Raw genomic sequence first — 14,311 nt, forward strand, 5'->3', positions numbered from 1 at the left:
AAATTCCCTCTGCCCCAAGAAATAGGCCAATTAGTCATGCCCCCCCAACCCCAAATACATCAGCACATAACTGCAAAATGATTAAATAAATAATTTCCAGAATTATTATCTAAAAAGCAAAGGTACTTTTAGCGCCACCTAGTGTTTGATGGAAGTGTGTGGGGGTGCCAAGAGCAGATAAAGAATAATAATAAAATAAAAAAAAAACAGAAAAACATGCTGCTGCTGAAAGGAATGTTAATTTTAAATAATAGTCTATGTGCCCCTACTTTTGTTAACACAATCAGATAATTATGAAAAAAAGTTAGGCTTCACCTGCTATCAGTTAACAACACCTATTAATAATTTTACTATAAAATAAACAATGTGGAGTGAATGCGCTGTCAATATATAAAATAAATATCTGACACATCATTGTTGTGGTGTTGACCGATAATGAGTGACAGGCCAGTGAAAACAGATATTTTTGTGTGAAACTGGAAGAGACAGGAGATGCACCCAACCAAACCTCTTTAACTCAACCCCCCCCCCACACACACACACACATACTTGTATTTGTGGTTTACGGGGACTCTCCATAGGCATAATGGTTTTGATACTGTAAAAAATTTATTTTCTATTGCCCTACACCAACCCTACACCTAAACCTATACCCTCACAGGAAACTGCTGGCAATTTTTGAATTTCATAAAACACCGTTTTGTATGTTTTTTAAGCCTTTTGTTTTACGGGGACACAGGAAGTGTCCTCATAAACCATATTTACGTTGTAGTACACATGTCATTATACACATTTGTGTCCTCATAAAACATATATACCTGTACACACACACACACACAAACATAGCCAATATACATACTGCTAACATACAAAAATCAAGACAAAAGACTTAACAGACAACTCTCCTGATATCAGAGACATTGCTGTATATCATGTCAAACCATCTCTGCTTCACCTCCCTTATATCCCACAATGAAAATAACCATTGATAGATAAGACCAGATGATCAGTATGACAACCGCTTGTTGTGTTTGTGCATGTTCAAACACTGGAGTAATGTTTCATCTTTCTGTTATCCCCAAAACATACCTGACAACATCAAATTTAGATGAATTCATTATTCAGCCTGCTGTCACTTATCTAAAACAAACAAACAATTGTACCTTCCAGCAATTATATGTTTGTTTGACACGGCTCACTGATTTCTGAGTGCTGCTGGGACAAAACAGGCTAACAGAGCTGGATTTATTATTTTGGCTAAAACTATTCAACATGTTCAGAGGTTTTCTCTTGTCATGATTGAGTTATCAAGAGAGTTATCAAGATTTTTCTCCTGAGATGAGTGCCTTGGTTAAGATATCGGAGATACAGTGCATTTTTATTCAGAGTGACATAAAGTTCACTTCAGAAACAGCAGCCAAGGTGTTAAGAACCTTTATGGTAGATAATTATGAAAGATTATATTGTTGTTTATGCTCAAACTAGATAACTGAAAGTTCATTGAAATATAATTTAAGTTCAAGGATGTTTACTGAAACTTTTACCACAAAACTGCCACTCCTTTTCTCTTCCTGGTGGTTTAAAGGAGTAGTCCACTTTCAGAATGAAAATTCTGTCATCATTTACTCACCCTCCACTTGTTCCAAACCTGTATGAGTTTCTTTCTTCTGTTGAACACAAAAGAAGATATTTTGAAAAATGTTAGTATCCGAACAGTTGATGTCCACCATTGACTTCCATAGTATGAAAAAAAAAATACTATGGAAGTCAATGGTGCCCATCATCTGTTTGGAACAAGTGGAGGGTGAGTAAATGATGACAGAATTTTCATTCTGGATGTGAACTACTCCTTTAAAGACTGCTCTTGCCTAAAAAACAAATCTCTGGAGATTTATTTGATTAAAAAGGGTTATTCTGTTCAACACTCGTCAGGGCCCTTGAGGAGTGTAGACCTTAAATTGAATTTGCTTTACAACTTTACACTTTACAACTGCACTATTTTTACAGTAAAATGTATCAATATTAGTATTTATTAATATTTTTTACTTAGCTTTTATTTTTAGATTTTCAGATTTCACTTTAATTTTAGTTTACGTTTTAGTACTTTTGTTATGTGCTTTTGTCATTTTAGTTTACAATATTTATATTTAGCTTTAACTTTAGTTCAGTTTATGTGCCTCAACTTAAACTTATTTTATTGCAAATTTTAAGTTTTTCATCTAAGATTTAGATTTTATTTTATTTCAGCTTTATTTTAATTAACGAAAATAATTTGTAATAGTCTTAGTTTTGAACACTGAAGTTCAGGAGGAGCCTGTTCATGTAATCATGTCATTCACTGCTAGGGTACGTAAACAGCTGTTCACCTTCAGTTCTGTTCATTTTTATGCATTTAATAGCAAATGTGAACTTGTTAAATATTATTATACAATAAACCATGTATTATACGTACAATGAACATACTATATTTTAATATTATACTCTCTAATAGTAGTTGAATTGTTCAATTCATGACTAATAATGGACAACCGAAAACATATTCATTTGAATAGGGTACATTATGTCTAGTACAACTGTTCAGAGCGGTTAAAGTCCAGCATTAAATGACAAGCATAATGAAATATTGATCAGCAGGTGGGATATGGATTATTAATGACTGGATAAAAGCTGCTGAGCTCAGAATAACACACAGATGCATTTGCAAATCGGTTCATTAAACATTCCTGTGCAAACACAGAGCTGTATTAACACCGCTGATGGTCCACTTCACACACAATTACAGGCTGCTTTAGACTGGGGACAATCAGTGTTTATAGACCATCAATATGCGTCACAGGACCCCCATTGAAGAGCTCTGTGTGTCTTTACAAAGCGGCTGAAAGCAGCGTCACAGGTTGACTGGGGGTTTGATGAGGAAGTATTTAAGTCTTTAATTAATAAAACCGTTTCCCATAATGCTGTTTAGTCATTCAGAGAAAGCTGTTATAATTTGTGCTGTTTTTAATTGTTAATTTTGGTCATAGGGAATGTTCAATATTTCTGCATTTTAAAGTTTAAAAACACTCAAAATTGATTTTGAAAAACTGAAAAATCATGTGGACAATTTTGAACTTTGATACGTGTGAATCTGCCCACGTTTGCTTCTGTGGAAACTGTGAAGATATGTTATCAGATCCTTTTAATATTGTCGTAAACATTTCATGTTGATCAGCTGTGTCATCTTTGAACCCTCCTCACATTCTTTTGCTCCGTCCTGCGTGTTAATGTCCAGCTGTCACTGTCTTTGATCAGCTGTATAGGCCTGTCTATTTCACCTCTCTCTTCCTCTTTCTAGCCTTGTCGTCTCCTTTCCGTCTCAGGTCTGTTGGAACCCATTGGCCTCTACGCCTCCCTCCCAACAAACCCCCTACTCTCCTTTTTTTTCGACGCTCTCCTCCCCCTTCTCTCTTTTGTCTCTGCTTTTTTCGTATTCCCTCCCGAACACCAGCCTAAGGCTGAGTTATTTTCTCCCCGCAGGCCCATCTGTTCCCAGAAGACTCAGGAGGTAGATGTTCTTGGCTGTCTCATTCTCCCCCTCTCTCTGTCTCAGTGCCTCTCTTTCCCTCTCTTTCATGCTGACCTGAAAGCAGTGGTTAGCAGTGATCACTTCATTGTGTACAGAAAAAATGTGTGTCAGATGGACAAGACTGAGAAATGTATCTGTGTTTGAAATAATACCGAATACAGAAGTGTGCTAAATTGTATTGAATATGCATTAAAATCTTAAAAGTATGTATATATATATATATATATATATATATATATATAATATTAATGAAGTAAAATGCCACTCATAGAGAGTACACTTTCATTAAAATTGTTTCTTAGGTAGACTTTAAAAAATTCACTTTATAATAATGTTGAGTTAAAAGTTTTACTTTAAAGTGGATTTTAAATCATTATGTTTTAATAATCATTTGTCATGCTTTAAAGAGGAAACACTTATTTTGAGGTGTTGAGTAAAGCACATTCAAAGTAATTTATTATAATTTTAACTGAAGAGTTTTATTCAATATTACATTTAAAATTAATATATTTTAAATGTACTAAATTGCAGCTTCACAATTACAAATGTGAAATTATAAATATATTTAAATACATGACATTCAGATTTAAATTATATGAAATATTTTCGTTTGCCATTAATGCTTCATATTTACTTCTATTTTCTCTGAAATATGGTTAAAGTGCACTGCTTAATGTACTGACACATTAAGCAATGCACTTTAACCATATTTCAGAGAAAATAGAAGTAAATATGAAATTATATATGAAGAAGATGTACTAAAAGTCCTACCTAAGTTGGTCAAAAAAGCACTCTAAAGTTCAGTTGTTGCATTTAATATAAATTTAAACTATAATATATTTTCTTTTAATTCTTTGGATCACAAACTGTCTCTTTTCATTTTAATTCGCTAAATGCATCTGATTAAATGTATTTAACAGCTGTTTGACTTTAAGATCTCTACCAAAGATCATTTAGTTACCACATATGTATTTCTTACATCTTTAGTAAGTGAGGTGTGTGTGAGGCAGGTGAGGGGTTTAGTGCATTCAGTTCTTGCCTCAATGCATGTTTTAATGCAAGACCCTTTGCACCATTTGGGCTTTGGGGTTGTTCCTGATGGCTAAGGGGGGTAATGTGGCAGGTTTAACTGCAGAGGACATTAATGACAGAGAAATACACTCTCCACATTAGAGCTATGCAAATGCTTATATTCACACTCAGTCATTCACTGAGGCAGTAGTCTCAAATGCGAAGCATTTAGGCCAGACCACCTGTCACATCACATGGATGTGAACATTCACTTACACACAGACAAAAGCTGACGTTTTAGGGATTTTAAAGGGATTGTGTACTTCATTCTATCTACCATTTCTAGATAATTAAAGTGGATCATGGATAGAGTACCATCTTCCTTTCTGAATGAGTTCCCACTTTACTCTTTATCCAGGAAGTTCATTAAAGCAGCAGACATTTTTAATGGGTCAACGCACAAACACAATACATTCATAAGCTATTGTGTTGGGACCACCAGTTTAGCAATTTATTCCAACATTACATTAGTGTTAGGTCCTTAAATATTATAAGAAATATATCAGCAGGATTCATTTCAGGTGTAAATGCACTTTATTTAATTCAATTTCAAGTGATTGCTTAACATCTTTAATTGAGCAGTGCATATTATTTCTTAACACTAATGATATCAAGTTGTGTGTGAATTATTTCTCAGACCCACAGACAGTTAAAAAAATCTAAATTTAGAGATCATATCAGTGCTGATACAATTGTATCTTAACTGAGGCTATAATCTCTCCCGCCCTGAGGAACCCCACATGTCCTATTGTGAATCCTCACAGCAGGAGTTTACCTGTAGGCAAACATCAGTTCGTAAAACTGTCTGGGCAAGTTCTCTGAGATCCTTTAATACAAGCCTGTTCATCCAGTTTGACATGAGACTTTGTCTGCTGTTGTTTAGTATGAATTTATTGTGCATTTTGAGATTTCAATAATAGTAACTAGACCAGGAAGCTGTAAATCTAATATGGTATTTCTAGTAATATGCTACGTCTGATAAAGTAGAGTAGGTAAAGTCACACATTTAGACTTTATTTGTTGATACAAAATTACTTATCAACTCAAAATGCACACTACCATTCAAAAGTTTGGGGTCGTAAGATTTTTTTCATGTTGTTGAAGGAAGTCTCTTGTGCTCACCAAAGGCTGCAAAAATACAGCAATGTAACATTGTTAAATGCTATTAGAAATTTCTATTCTTAATATATATTTTAAAATGTAATTTATTCCTGTGATGGCAAAGCTGAATTTTCAGCATCATTACTGCAGTCTTCAGTGTCACACGATCCTTCAGAAATCATTCTAAAATGATGATTTGTTGCTTACTGTTATCAATGTTGAAAACAGTGCTGCTTAATAGTTTTGTGAAAACTGTGATACTTTCTCTCAGGATTCTTTGATAAATGAAATGTTCAAAAGAATAAAAAAAAAATCATACTGACCTCAACCTTTTTAACAGTAGTGTTTGTTGCAGATTTGTGAAGCAAATGAACATTCAGAACAAACAAACACACAACATGAAAAAAACAGATTTAAACTGGTTTACCTAGAAATTACAAAAAAACTGCAACCAAATAAAAAAAGACATCCTATAATTCTTTGGTTAAAAACCTTGACAAACCCTTATAGTATAGGATTCTGCCCGTGCCTGTCTCTACTCAGTATATATAACAGAAGAATGTAAAAACAACAATAAAAAATGACTAAATGACATGCAAGTAAATCAATGAGCTTTCCCATCCTATTCCCACAGTCCCATTGTGCTAAAATTGGAGGGATCCTGCAGAAGCATGGGAGGGTGACTGGGAGGTTATCAAGACTAACAGAAACGGGCAGGTTGTTTTGTCTTTCTAATAAGGCTGTCATGGCGTAGCTTGTGATGCATGTGTGAGGTGAGATATTAGATATTTTTTGGGCGTGCACTGAATGGTAAGTGACTGTATGTTTTATCTCTTACAGTTTCATTTCTTTCACCATATCCTCACCACATAGATCTATAGGCCAGGGAAGGAATTTACATATATTTATCACAGCCTTGTTTTAATTCATGTGACACACTCTGACAAAGGCCACTTGTAGCATAAAGGTAAAGTGTCACCACCCTTCCCCCAAACATACACACAAACATATAGAACTGGCAACAAAAACTAGTTTTGCCTTTAATGTAATTACCTTAACTTTCAATAGTACTTCCATAGCAACTAACTTGTTTTGAGAAACATTTTCATATTTTGGTAAAGATTTCTCTCTCAGTTAATATGAGATAATAACAAGTGCATGCATGATAAGCTTGAAACATTCGTTTAAAAATTATTTAAAAAAAGATTTAGATTTAAAATTATTTAGATGGATGATGACATATCAAATCAAATCACACTTCCATTTCAACTACCTATAAGTAAACAGAAAACTACCAGCACAAATATGTACCAAACAGACGTTTTATAAACGTTTATTTTGTATTAAACAAACATATATTTACTTTGTCCATGAGATTTGAGTGGTACGTTCCGCGCCAGGACGTTGGCATATGATTGGTTTTCTTGCAACTGAGGGCGTTACCAAGCGGCAGCTTGAACTGTTCCGCGGGAAAATCTTTCCTCGTTCCACAGCTATACATTTTTATCCCGCCCAATTTGTGTAAACATAAAAGCCATTGGATGAGTTTATAGAAGCGCTGTTGTTACCTTAATGTTCATTGGACATCAGATTTGTCTGTCATTCTTTGGACCGCCCACCTTCTCTCAGAGAACAATGCGGAAAAAAGAGGAAGCGCATGTGATTGGTTGAATCAGATGTAACGGCGCTGCTCATTGGCTACTCCAATTGCCGCTTGTGGACTGCATGTTTTGAACATAAATAAGAGCTACATTCAGCACTTTTCTTCCCCAGCAGAGTTTGGAAAGGTCAGAGAGGTGCGATCGAATCGGCAGCTCTCTGACAACAAAGATCAAGGAAGATGGATTTTTAAACCCCCTTTTTATCGTACCTTGTGTGATCTGGCGTAGCTATTATGCAGAATTCTGCAAGCTGTTTTCTCAAACCTAAATAAATTCAATTTAAGCCCCTATCCGGGTTGCTGTGCGCTAGCTAACTTGGCTTTAACCCTTTGTCGTCTTAATCGCGCTTGACTGGATCTTATTTTCAACAATAATCCCTTCAGAAATGGACTTTGAAATTACTCCAGGCGACGTCAGCCCTGTAAATGACCCGTTCAGCGCCGGGCCTGAATCAGTCCTCAGACCTCGGTTCTCTCTGCCGGAGGTCGGGGCGAGGGGCTCCCCCTGCATGAAGAACCTGGCCTCCCCCGGACCCATGACAGTGCTGTCTCCTGTGACCAACCTGGCTCTAAACATGAATAATCTCGCTGTTCTTGGAGGGTGAGTGAAACTGGGCTATCTTTTGGTAGCACCGCACGAGTAAAAAAGTAAACAACTGCGGAGCTAACGTTACTTCCTGTAATTGTTCTGAGGCTGATTATTAAATTTATTGACTTTTTACTGCTCTCGTTATCAAGGCCTGGTGCGGTTGTGTAATATTTAAGCTGTTTATATTATGATGTTATGATGCAGTACATTTCAGTTTTTTAACCTCTTTGATTTGACGTTTTGATGTAGTCAATGTGATACACCAAAGCGGAAGAAAACTTTTCCCCTCCTGAAGATCCCGTCCTTCGCCTCTGATGCCTCTTCAGATGCAGGTTAACTTGGAAAACCTTCATTTGTTTTCCTGTAAAAACTTTAAAACTAGTAGTGATGCATCTGAGCTTGATGCTCTGTTTTAACATTTATCCATTACAGTGTCCATTATGTCACTACCAGTTATTTATGATTACTAGAAAGCAGCTGAATGACTTTATTTATTTAGTTATTTATATATATATATATGTATGTATGTGTGTAACTATTAACTACTTTAAGTATTAGTACTACTTTATTCAAACCAAGTTACTAGTATCAATTCCAGTTGTCAGTGTTAAATGAATAGACACTTGTACCCGTTTATGTACGTGTTATGCATCTTACATACACACGTGCTATGTCAGGATGGCCAGTCTGACCTCATGAGAAAATGTAAGGAGGTGGTGATTTGTGCAGATTTTTTTTTGTACGAAAAGCTTGAAAGTCCATAAACCTAACCTTCAGTGGGTTGTAGATCGTATGAAAACAGTTGAAATATACAAATTGACCACAATCCGCCAAAACATTAAATAGTTACAAATTACCCAACAGTGTGTTGGTATTTTATAAATCATGAATTTATTAAGTTATCCTATATGGCAATTAAAAAAAAAACTAGTAAGATGAGAAGTGTTGCTAGTAGTAATTAAGAGATTTTTGTGTCTTCCAAATTGTTAAAGTATCTAATAATAATTAAAGCTGGAGTGGGTACGAGCAATAATTGGAATGCATACTAGTTGGATATAATTGCTTGCTAGAAGTTAAATTAAGTGCTTCTAACAAAAATGTGCTTTGGTGAAAAGGAATGTTAAAGCGGTTTGCTGAACAGTGTGTGGGTGTGTGACAGTCATACCATTTGGAATGTGAGCAATAATCTTTATAGTTTAGCTCTGCTGTATTATTAACAGCGTATGCAGGTTTTCTCACCTGTGTCTCGTCTCTACAGGTCTTGGACTAGAGTCTCCCAGCCCTTTGGACACTCTGGATGCTGAGCAGAAGTGAGTATGATTCTTCTGTCTGTTGGTCATCATATCTGATATGTGAGATGGAGCTTGACTAAAATGCTTGGCTTGAGGATTATACGTCTAATCTAGTCCCCGCCGTTAGATGAACCATACATATGCTCAGCGTGTCTGTTTTTCATGGATTAGCTGAGCATACGCTGGCATCCATCACAGATCACAAACACAGAATCACTGGATATCTGAGCCACGTGGCACATCCTGTTATTAATGATTCCGCCAAAAATGAAATGTTATTTACTCACAAGTTATTCACAAGGATGATTTTCTTTTGTGAGGTACAAATTGAGATTTTAGGCAGAATGACATTTGTTTAATTGAATAAAACAAATATTCATTTGGGTAAACCTTTTAAATTTGCAAAGGCTCAGATATAGTATTATTCACCCAGCATGCATTAAATCTGTGTACACCCTGGCTCTCTGGTAATCTACAGTCTGTGAGACCGTTCTCATTTCCAAGCCATTTGGTGTCGGAATCCATTTATCTGCAGCCAGGCCTGAGTTTAATTTAATAAAACAAATATTCATTTGGGTAAGCCTTTTAAATTTGCAAAGGCTCAGATATAGTATTATTCACCCAGCATGCATTAAATCTGTGTACACCCTGGCTCTCTGGTAATCTACAGTCTGTGAGACCGTTCTCATTTCCAAGCCATTTGGTGTCGGAATCCATTTATCTGCAGCCAGGCCTGAAGCTGTTTGGCTTCCTCACACATCAGTGTGTGTGTTGTGTGGCTCGTTCCTGAAGGGGGCTGGGTGAGTAGTGGCACGCTTTTCATGCCCTGTGAGAGCAGGCATCCAAAACGAGCGGTAATGCATGTGCGTGTGTGTGAGGTAGCCAGGGTTACTACAGAACCCCCTTCTTTACACTAATTCCCCCTTTTTCCTATGCTATTTAAGAGCCACACTCCTTACCTCCTCCCCCTCCAAACCACCATTCAATCTCTCCCCCTGCTCCCCTCTTCCAACAAGAGAGGCTTGCAGAGGGGGTTAACGTTGTCTGGGCATATGGTAAATTAGAAGACCCCCCTCCCTCCTTGGTTCTGCTGAGAACTGTTTTGCTTACAGGTGGGCATTGCCGTGTATTTGTTAAATATTGAGTCCTGAGGGAGGGGCCTAATCTGAGAGTTAAATGACATGAATTGTCATCTGGGCTAGTGTTTGTTTGGGGTGGGAGGAGACTTTGAATACACTAGGAACTGTTTAATAGCATTTTCTTTTTCCTCACAGGTTTGAGAAGGCCATGCAGGATGCCACGCGAGCAGTTAATGAGTAAGTGGTCCTGCACTAGAAAGCAGAGGATGCAGTTGTCTGTGAAAGCTGTTGTATTGACTTGGGTTTAACCAAATGTTCTTTCTGTTTGTACAGAAAAATGCCCATTCGCAGGATACACTCTTTGCCAGTAAGTTTATTCTCTAGAATTAAATTTTTTCAATCGAAAGTTTGGGTTTTTATGTAGTCTCCCGTGTTCGCCAAGACTGCCTTTGGTATAAAAAAAAAAAAATCTATAAGAAAATAAAATTACTTTAATATATTTTAAAATGTCATTTATTTTCAGAAGCCATTACTCTAGTTTGTGTCACATGACCCTTCAGAAGTCATTCTAAAATGCTTTTGTGCTACTTGTATTTGTGATACTTTACAAGTGTTTTTACTGTCACTTTTGATTTGATTTGTGTCCTTTCTAATTAAGTGTTAAAAATCTAACTGACCCCAAACTTTTGACCAGTAGTGCAACTTGCAAGTATACATTTAAGATTCTTTTTCTTTGTAGCTGCATTTTTTGGGTCACAGTCCCAATTTAAAAAATAAAGAACCAGATCCTTCGCGCTATGGAGTGTGGACTCGTGCAAATGGCAGCGACAACAAAGAGAACCTGGCTGAGGTGTGTGTTTTGTGTCTCCTGTTTGTCTGGTTCTGTAGGCAGTATATTGATGTATTCATGCTCAAAATCGACTAGAAATTGCTTTTTGAGAGAGTTGAGTTATGGGAATTCATGGGGCACGGTGTTGGAATAACTTTGTATTTTCTCTTGTCTTTTTACAGGAGAATTTTGAGTTCAAGAAGCCTTCTATGCCGGCATCGCGCTGTCGTATGCGGTCCACTGGAGGCACCAAGGATGCTTTTGCCTGCCGACCCAACTCTGCTCCTGCTTTAATGGTACAACATGTATCCCTGGCAGAACCTGTTCTTAAAGGTTTAATTTTTATGGTGATGTAACTTTTAAAAGCTTGGTTCTTCCTCTATTCTCCAGCTTTCTCCGCCTTCATCCCATCAGCCCGACTCTTCAGATGAGAGCAGTCCCTTCATTTTGCGCCGCCCCTCTCTCTCCTGTCTCCATGATGATGATGATGATGGCTTCTTAGAGGGGCTGGATGATGTGGAGGTGACTTTTCAGTTTGCTTTTGTTTTATTCTTATATATTTTTTTTTGATTTGTAAATAACCATGATGCATTTGTTTGTGTAGAATGACTCTGAGGTTCCTTTTGGAATGGACAGCCTTCTCACAGCTCCTCTGGTGGCTAAACAAAGTACTGACAGTAATTATTCGGTATGCTGTTACACTCTCTATCTCTTTTTGATTCGTTTTTTATGGTTATTGACATGATAGTTAACAACCAAACCCACTTTATTGCCCTTAGCCTGTTGTTCGCTGCCGTCCACGTGGCTTGTTCCGATCTCCCTCTATGCCAAACCCTGTTGGGCGTATCCCACTGAAGAGACCCGAGAGGCCACAGGATGAGAACACACCTGTCAGAGTGAAGAGGAGGCGGAGCCTGGCAGGGACCCAAGTTGCACCCACAGAGCAGGAGGATGTTATGCCTCATCAGGTCAGACCTCACTGGAAAAACATCAGCACCCATAATTAGAGTTTATAATTTGGGTCTAACTTTGATCCCTTCCCCTTACAGGTTCAAAGGTCAAAGTCATTTGATCATGCACAGATTGAAAAAATGTTGGATACAGATCCCAGTAATGTGATTGGAGATTTCACCAAGGTGATTAGTGCTTTTAAATAAAAACAAAAAACATATATAATATAATGTAATATAATATAATATAGCATAATGATAAAACCAAACACTATTTTAAAGCATTCATTTGTCTTTTTGAAGGCTCCTGCTCTACCCACAGTAGAAGGAAAACACCAAGAGTTGAAATACATCACTCCAGATATTGTAAGTTTGCACAAATTAACATTAAGCATGCACATTTCAAATGCAAGAGCATGCAAAACGAGCAGTTGCATGAGTTGCTTGTTGTCTATACAAAGTATGTGCACTGGCACCTTTCCTTGTTTTCTAACATCTGTTTCTGTATTATCAGATGGTTAAAGCAATGAACGGGCAGTACAGCGATCTGGTGGAGAGGCTGTTTGTCATCGACTGCCGCTATCCTTATGAGTATGAGGGCGGCCATATTACGGTTAGGATTTCATTAACCCTGATGCAGTTTCATGTTGTCGTATTTGTGTGAGGCAAATTTGGCTGACTCCACTTTGTCCTCCTTTCAGGGTGCCCTTAACCTCCATCAAGAGGATCAAATTGAAGACTACTTTTTAAAGAATCCTATTCTCCCAGAATGTCCCGCGAAGCGTGTCCTGCTGGTTTTCCACTGTGAATTTTCATCTGAACGCGGCCCACGGATGTGCCGTCACGTTCGACAAAGAGATCGAGATTTGAATGAGTACCCCAACCTCCATTACCCTGAACTCTATATCCTGAAGGGAGGCTACAAAGACTTTTTCCCGCTTCATAAGGTATGCGTGTTTTCACAATGCAATGTCCTACTTGGTTTTTTCCTCCCCCCTCCTCCTCTCTTTCCAAGTTTATAAAGTATGCGTTTTTCTCTGCAGTCGGTCTGTGAACCCGAGGCTTATAGGCCGATGCATCATGAAGACTTTAAAGAAGACCTGAGGAAGTTCCGCCTTAAGAGCCGCACCTGGGCTGGAGAACGCAGCAAGAGAGACATGTACAGCCGTCTCAAAAATCTTTGAGACTCGTGCTCACATTCCCTCATCATTTTACTGCCTTTACTTGCTCATATGCTGCCCTCACACATGAGACATGGCAGAAACCTGAAGACGTGTTTGATGGGAACAGTTGTTGGTTTTCAGGGTTTGGTATTTCTTTAGTACCACAATGTCAAATGAGGTTGAGAGGCTATTATGCATCTCTGCACATTTGGTTTGATCTTATCACTTTTAAACTGCCTGTTTTCACCACCCTGATCTCCCTTTAGAAACGCACAGCTACATGTCACTGTCATGTATTACACATACACGTTTTAACTAACCTGTATTTTTACCCCCCCGCCCCTTTTTTGTCCACTGGCCTGTCCTAACTTGTATGTCCGATTAATTAATGACTATTTTAACTTGCTTTTTTTTTCTCCCTCCCCTAGAGCACTTTTTCCCCCTTTTTAATTGTTGTGGTCATTTATGCATTCATTTTGCCCCCTCTTCCCCTCGCAGGAGAACTAAGTATTACATTTGTTGTATAAATTGGTTTAAGTTTTCTGAATGTCACAATTATGCAAATTCTCATCACAAAATAATGATTTTAATTTTTACCCATATATTTTGAGAAATGTGTAAAGCATTCTGTTGATGATGACCATATTGCTTTGATTGTCCTGGTTAGAGTTTTTGGAAATTGTGAACATTCAATTGTTTTTGGGGGGAGCTAGCAATAATAATTTTATTTTTTTCCTCCCTCACTTGGCCGACAGCTTTAACTCGGGGACAGGATCCTGAATTTTGCTGCTGGTCAGCAAGTGATGACCACATCAGAGTTCACTAAAAAGTTCTGAAATGGGATTTTCTATTTGTTTGTAAACCAGTGACAGTTGAGAGTTACAATTCTCACTCCCATGCAAGTGTGTTTTGTAAATTTTATATCTTCCTGAGTGTATGTTTTATTGGTCATGTGTGACTGAGAGGCTGGTTTTTGTATTCATTAATAAACTTGGAGTTTGGGGTAATAGTT

The 14,311-nt window shown here is 37.4% G+C and overlaps 1 protein-coding gene across 1 annotated transcript; it reads left to right on the top strand.

The window, feature by feature from the left end:
• The first annotated feature begins 7,467 nt into the window (after positions 1–7,467).
• Positions 7,468–14,311, top strand: LOC107718443 (M-phase inducer phosphatase 1-like). The gene is made up of 15 exons (XM_016525512.1): positions 7,468–7,998; positions 8,236–8,318; positions 9,245–9,296; positions 10,553–10,594; positions 10,691–10,724; positions 11,097–11,207; positions 11,369–11,482; positions 11,577–11,708; positions 11,791–11,874; positions 11,966–12,154; positions 12,236–12,322; positions 12,440–12,502; positions 12,651–12,749; positions 12,838–13,083; positions 13,180–14,311. Exons 1-15 carry the CDS (start codon positions 7,784–7,786, stop codon positions 13,318–13,320), a joined length of 1,692 nt encoding a protein of 563 aa, XP_016380998.1. The 5' UTR covers positions 7,468–7,783; the 3' UTR covers positions 13,321–14,311.

Source organism: Sinocyclocheilus rhinocerous, unplaced genomic scaffold (genome assembly GCF_001515625.1).
Source record: "Sinocyclocheilus rhinocerous isolate Xijiao unplaced genomic scaffold, SAMN03320098_v1.1 scaffold5931, whole genome shotgun sequence".
Lineage (NCBI taxonomy): Eukaryota > Metazoa > Chordata > Actinopteri > Cypriniformes > Cyprinidae > Sinocyclocheilus > Sinocyclocheilus rhinocerous.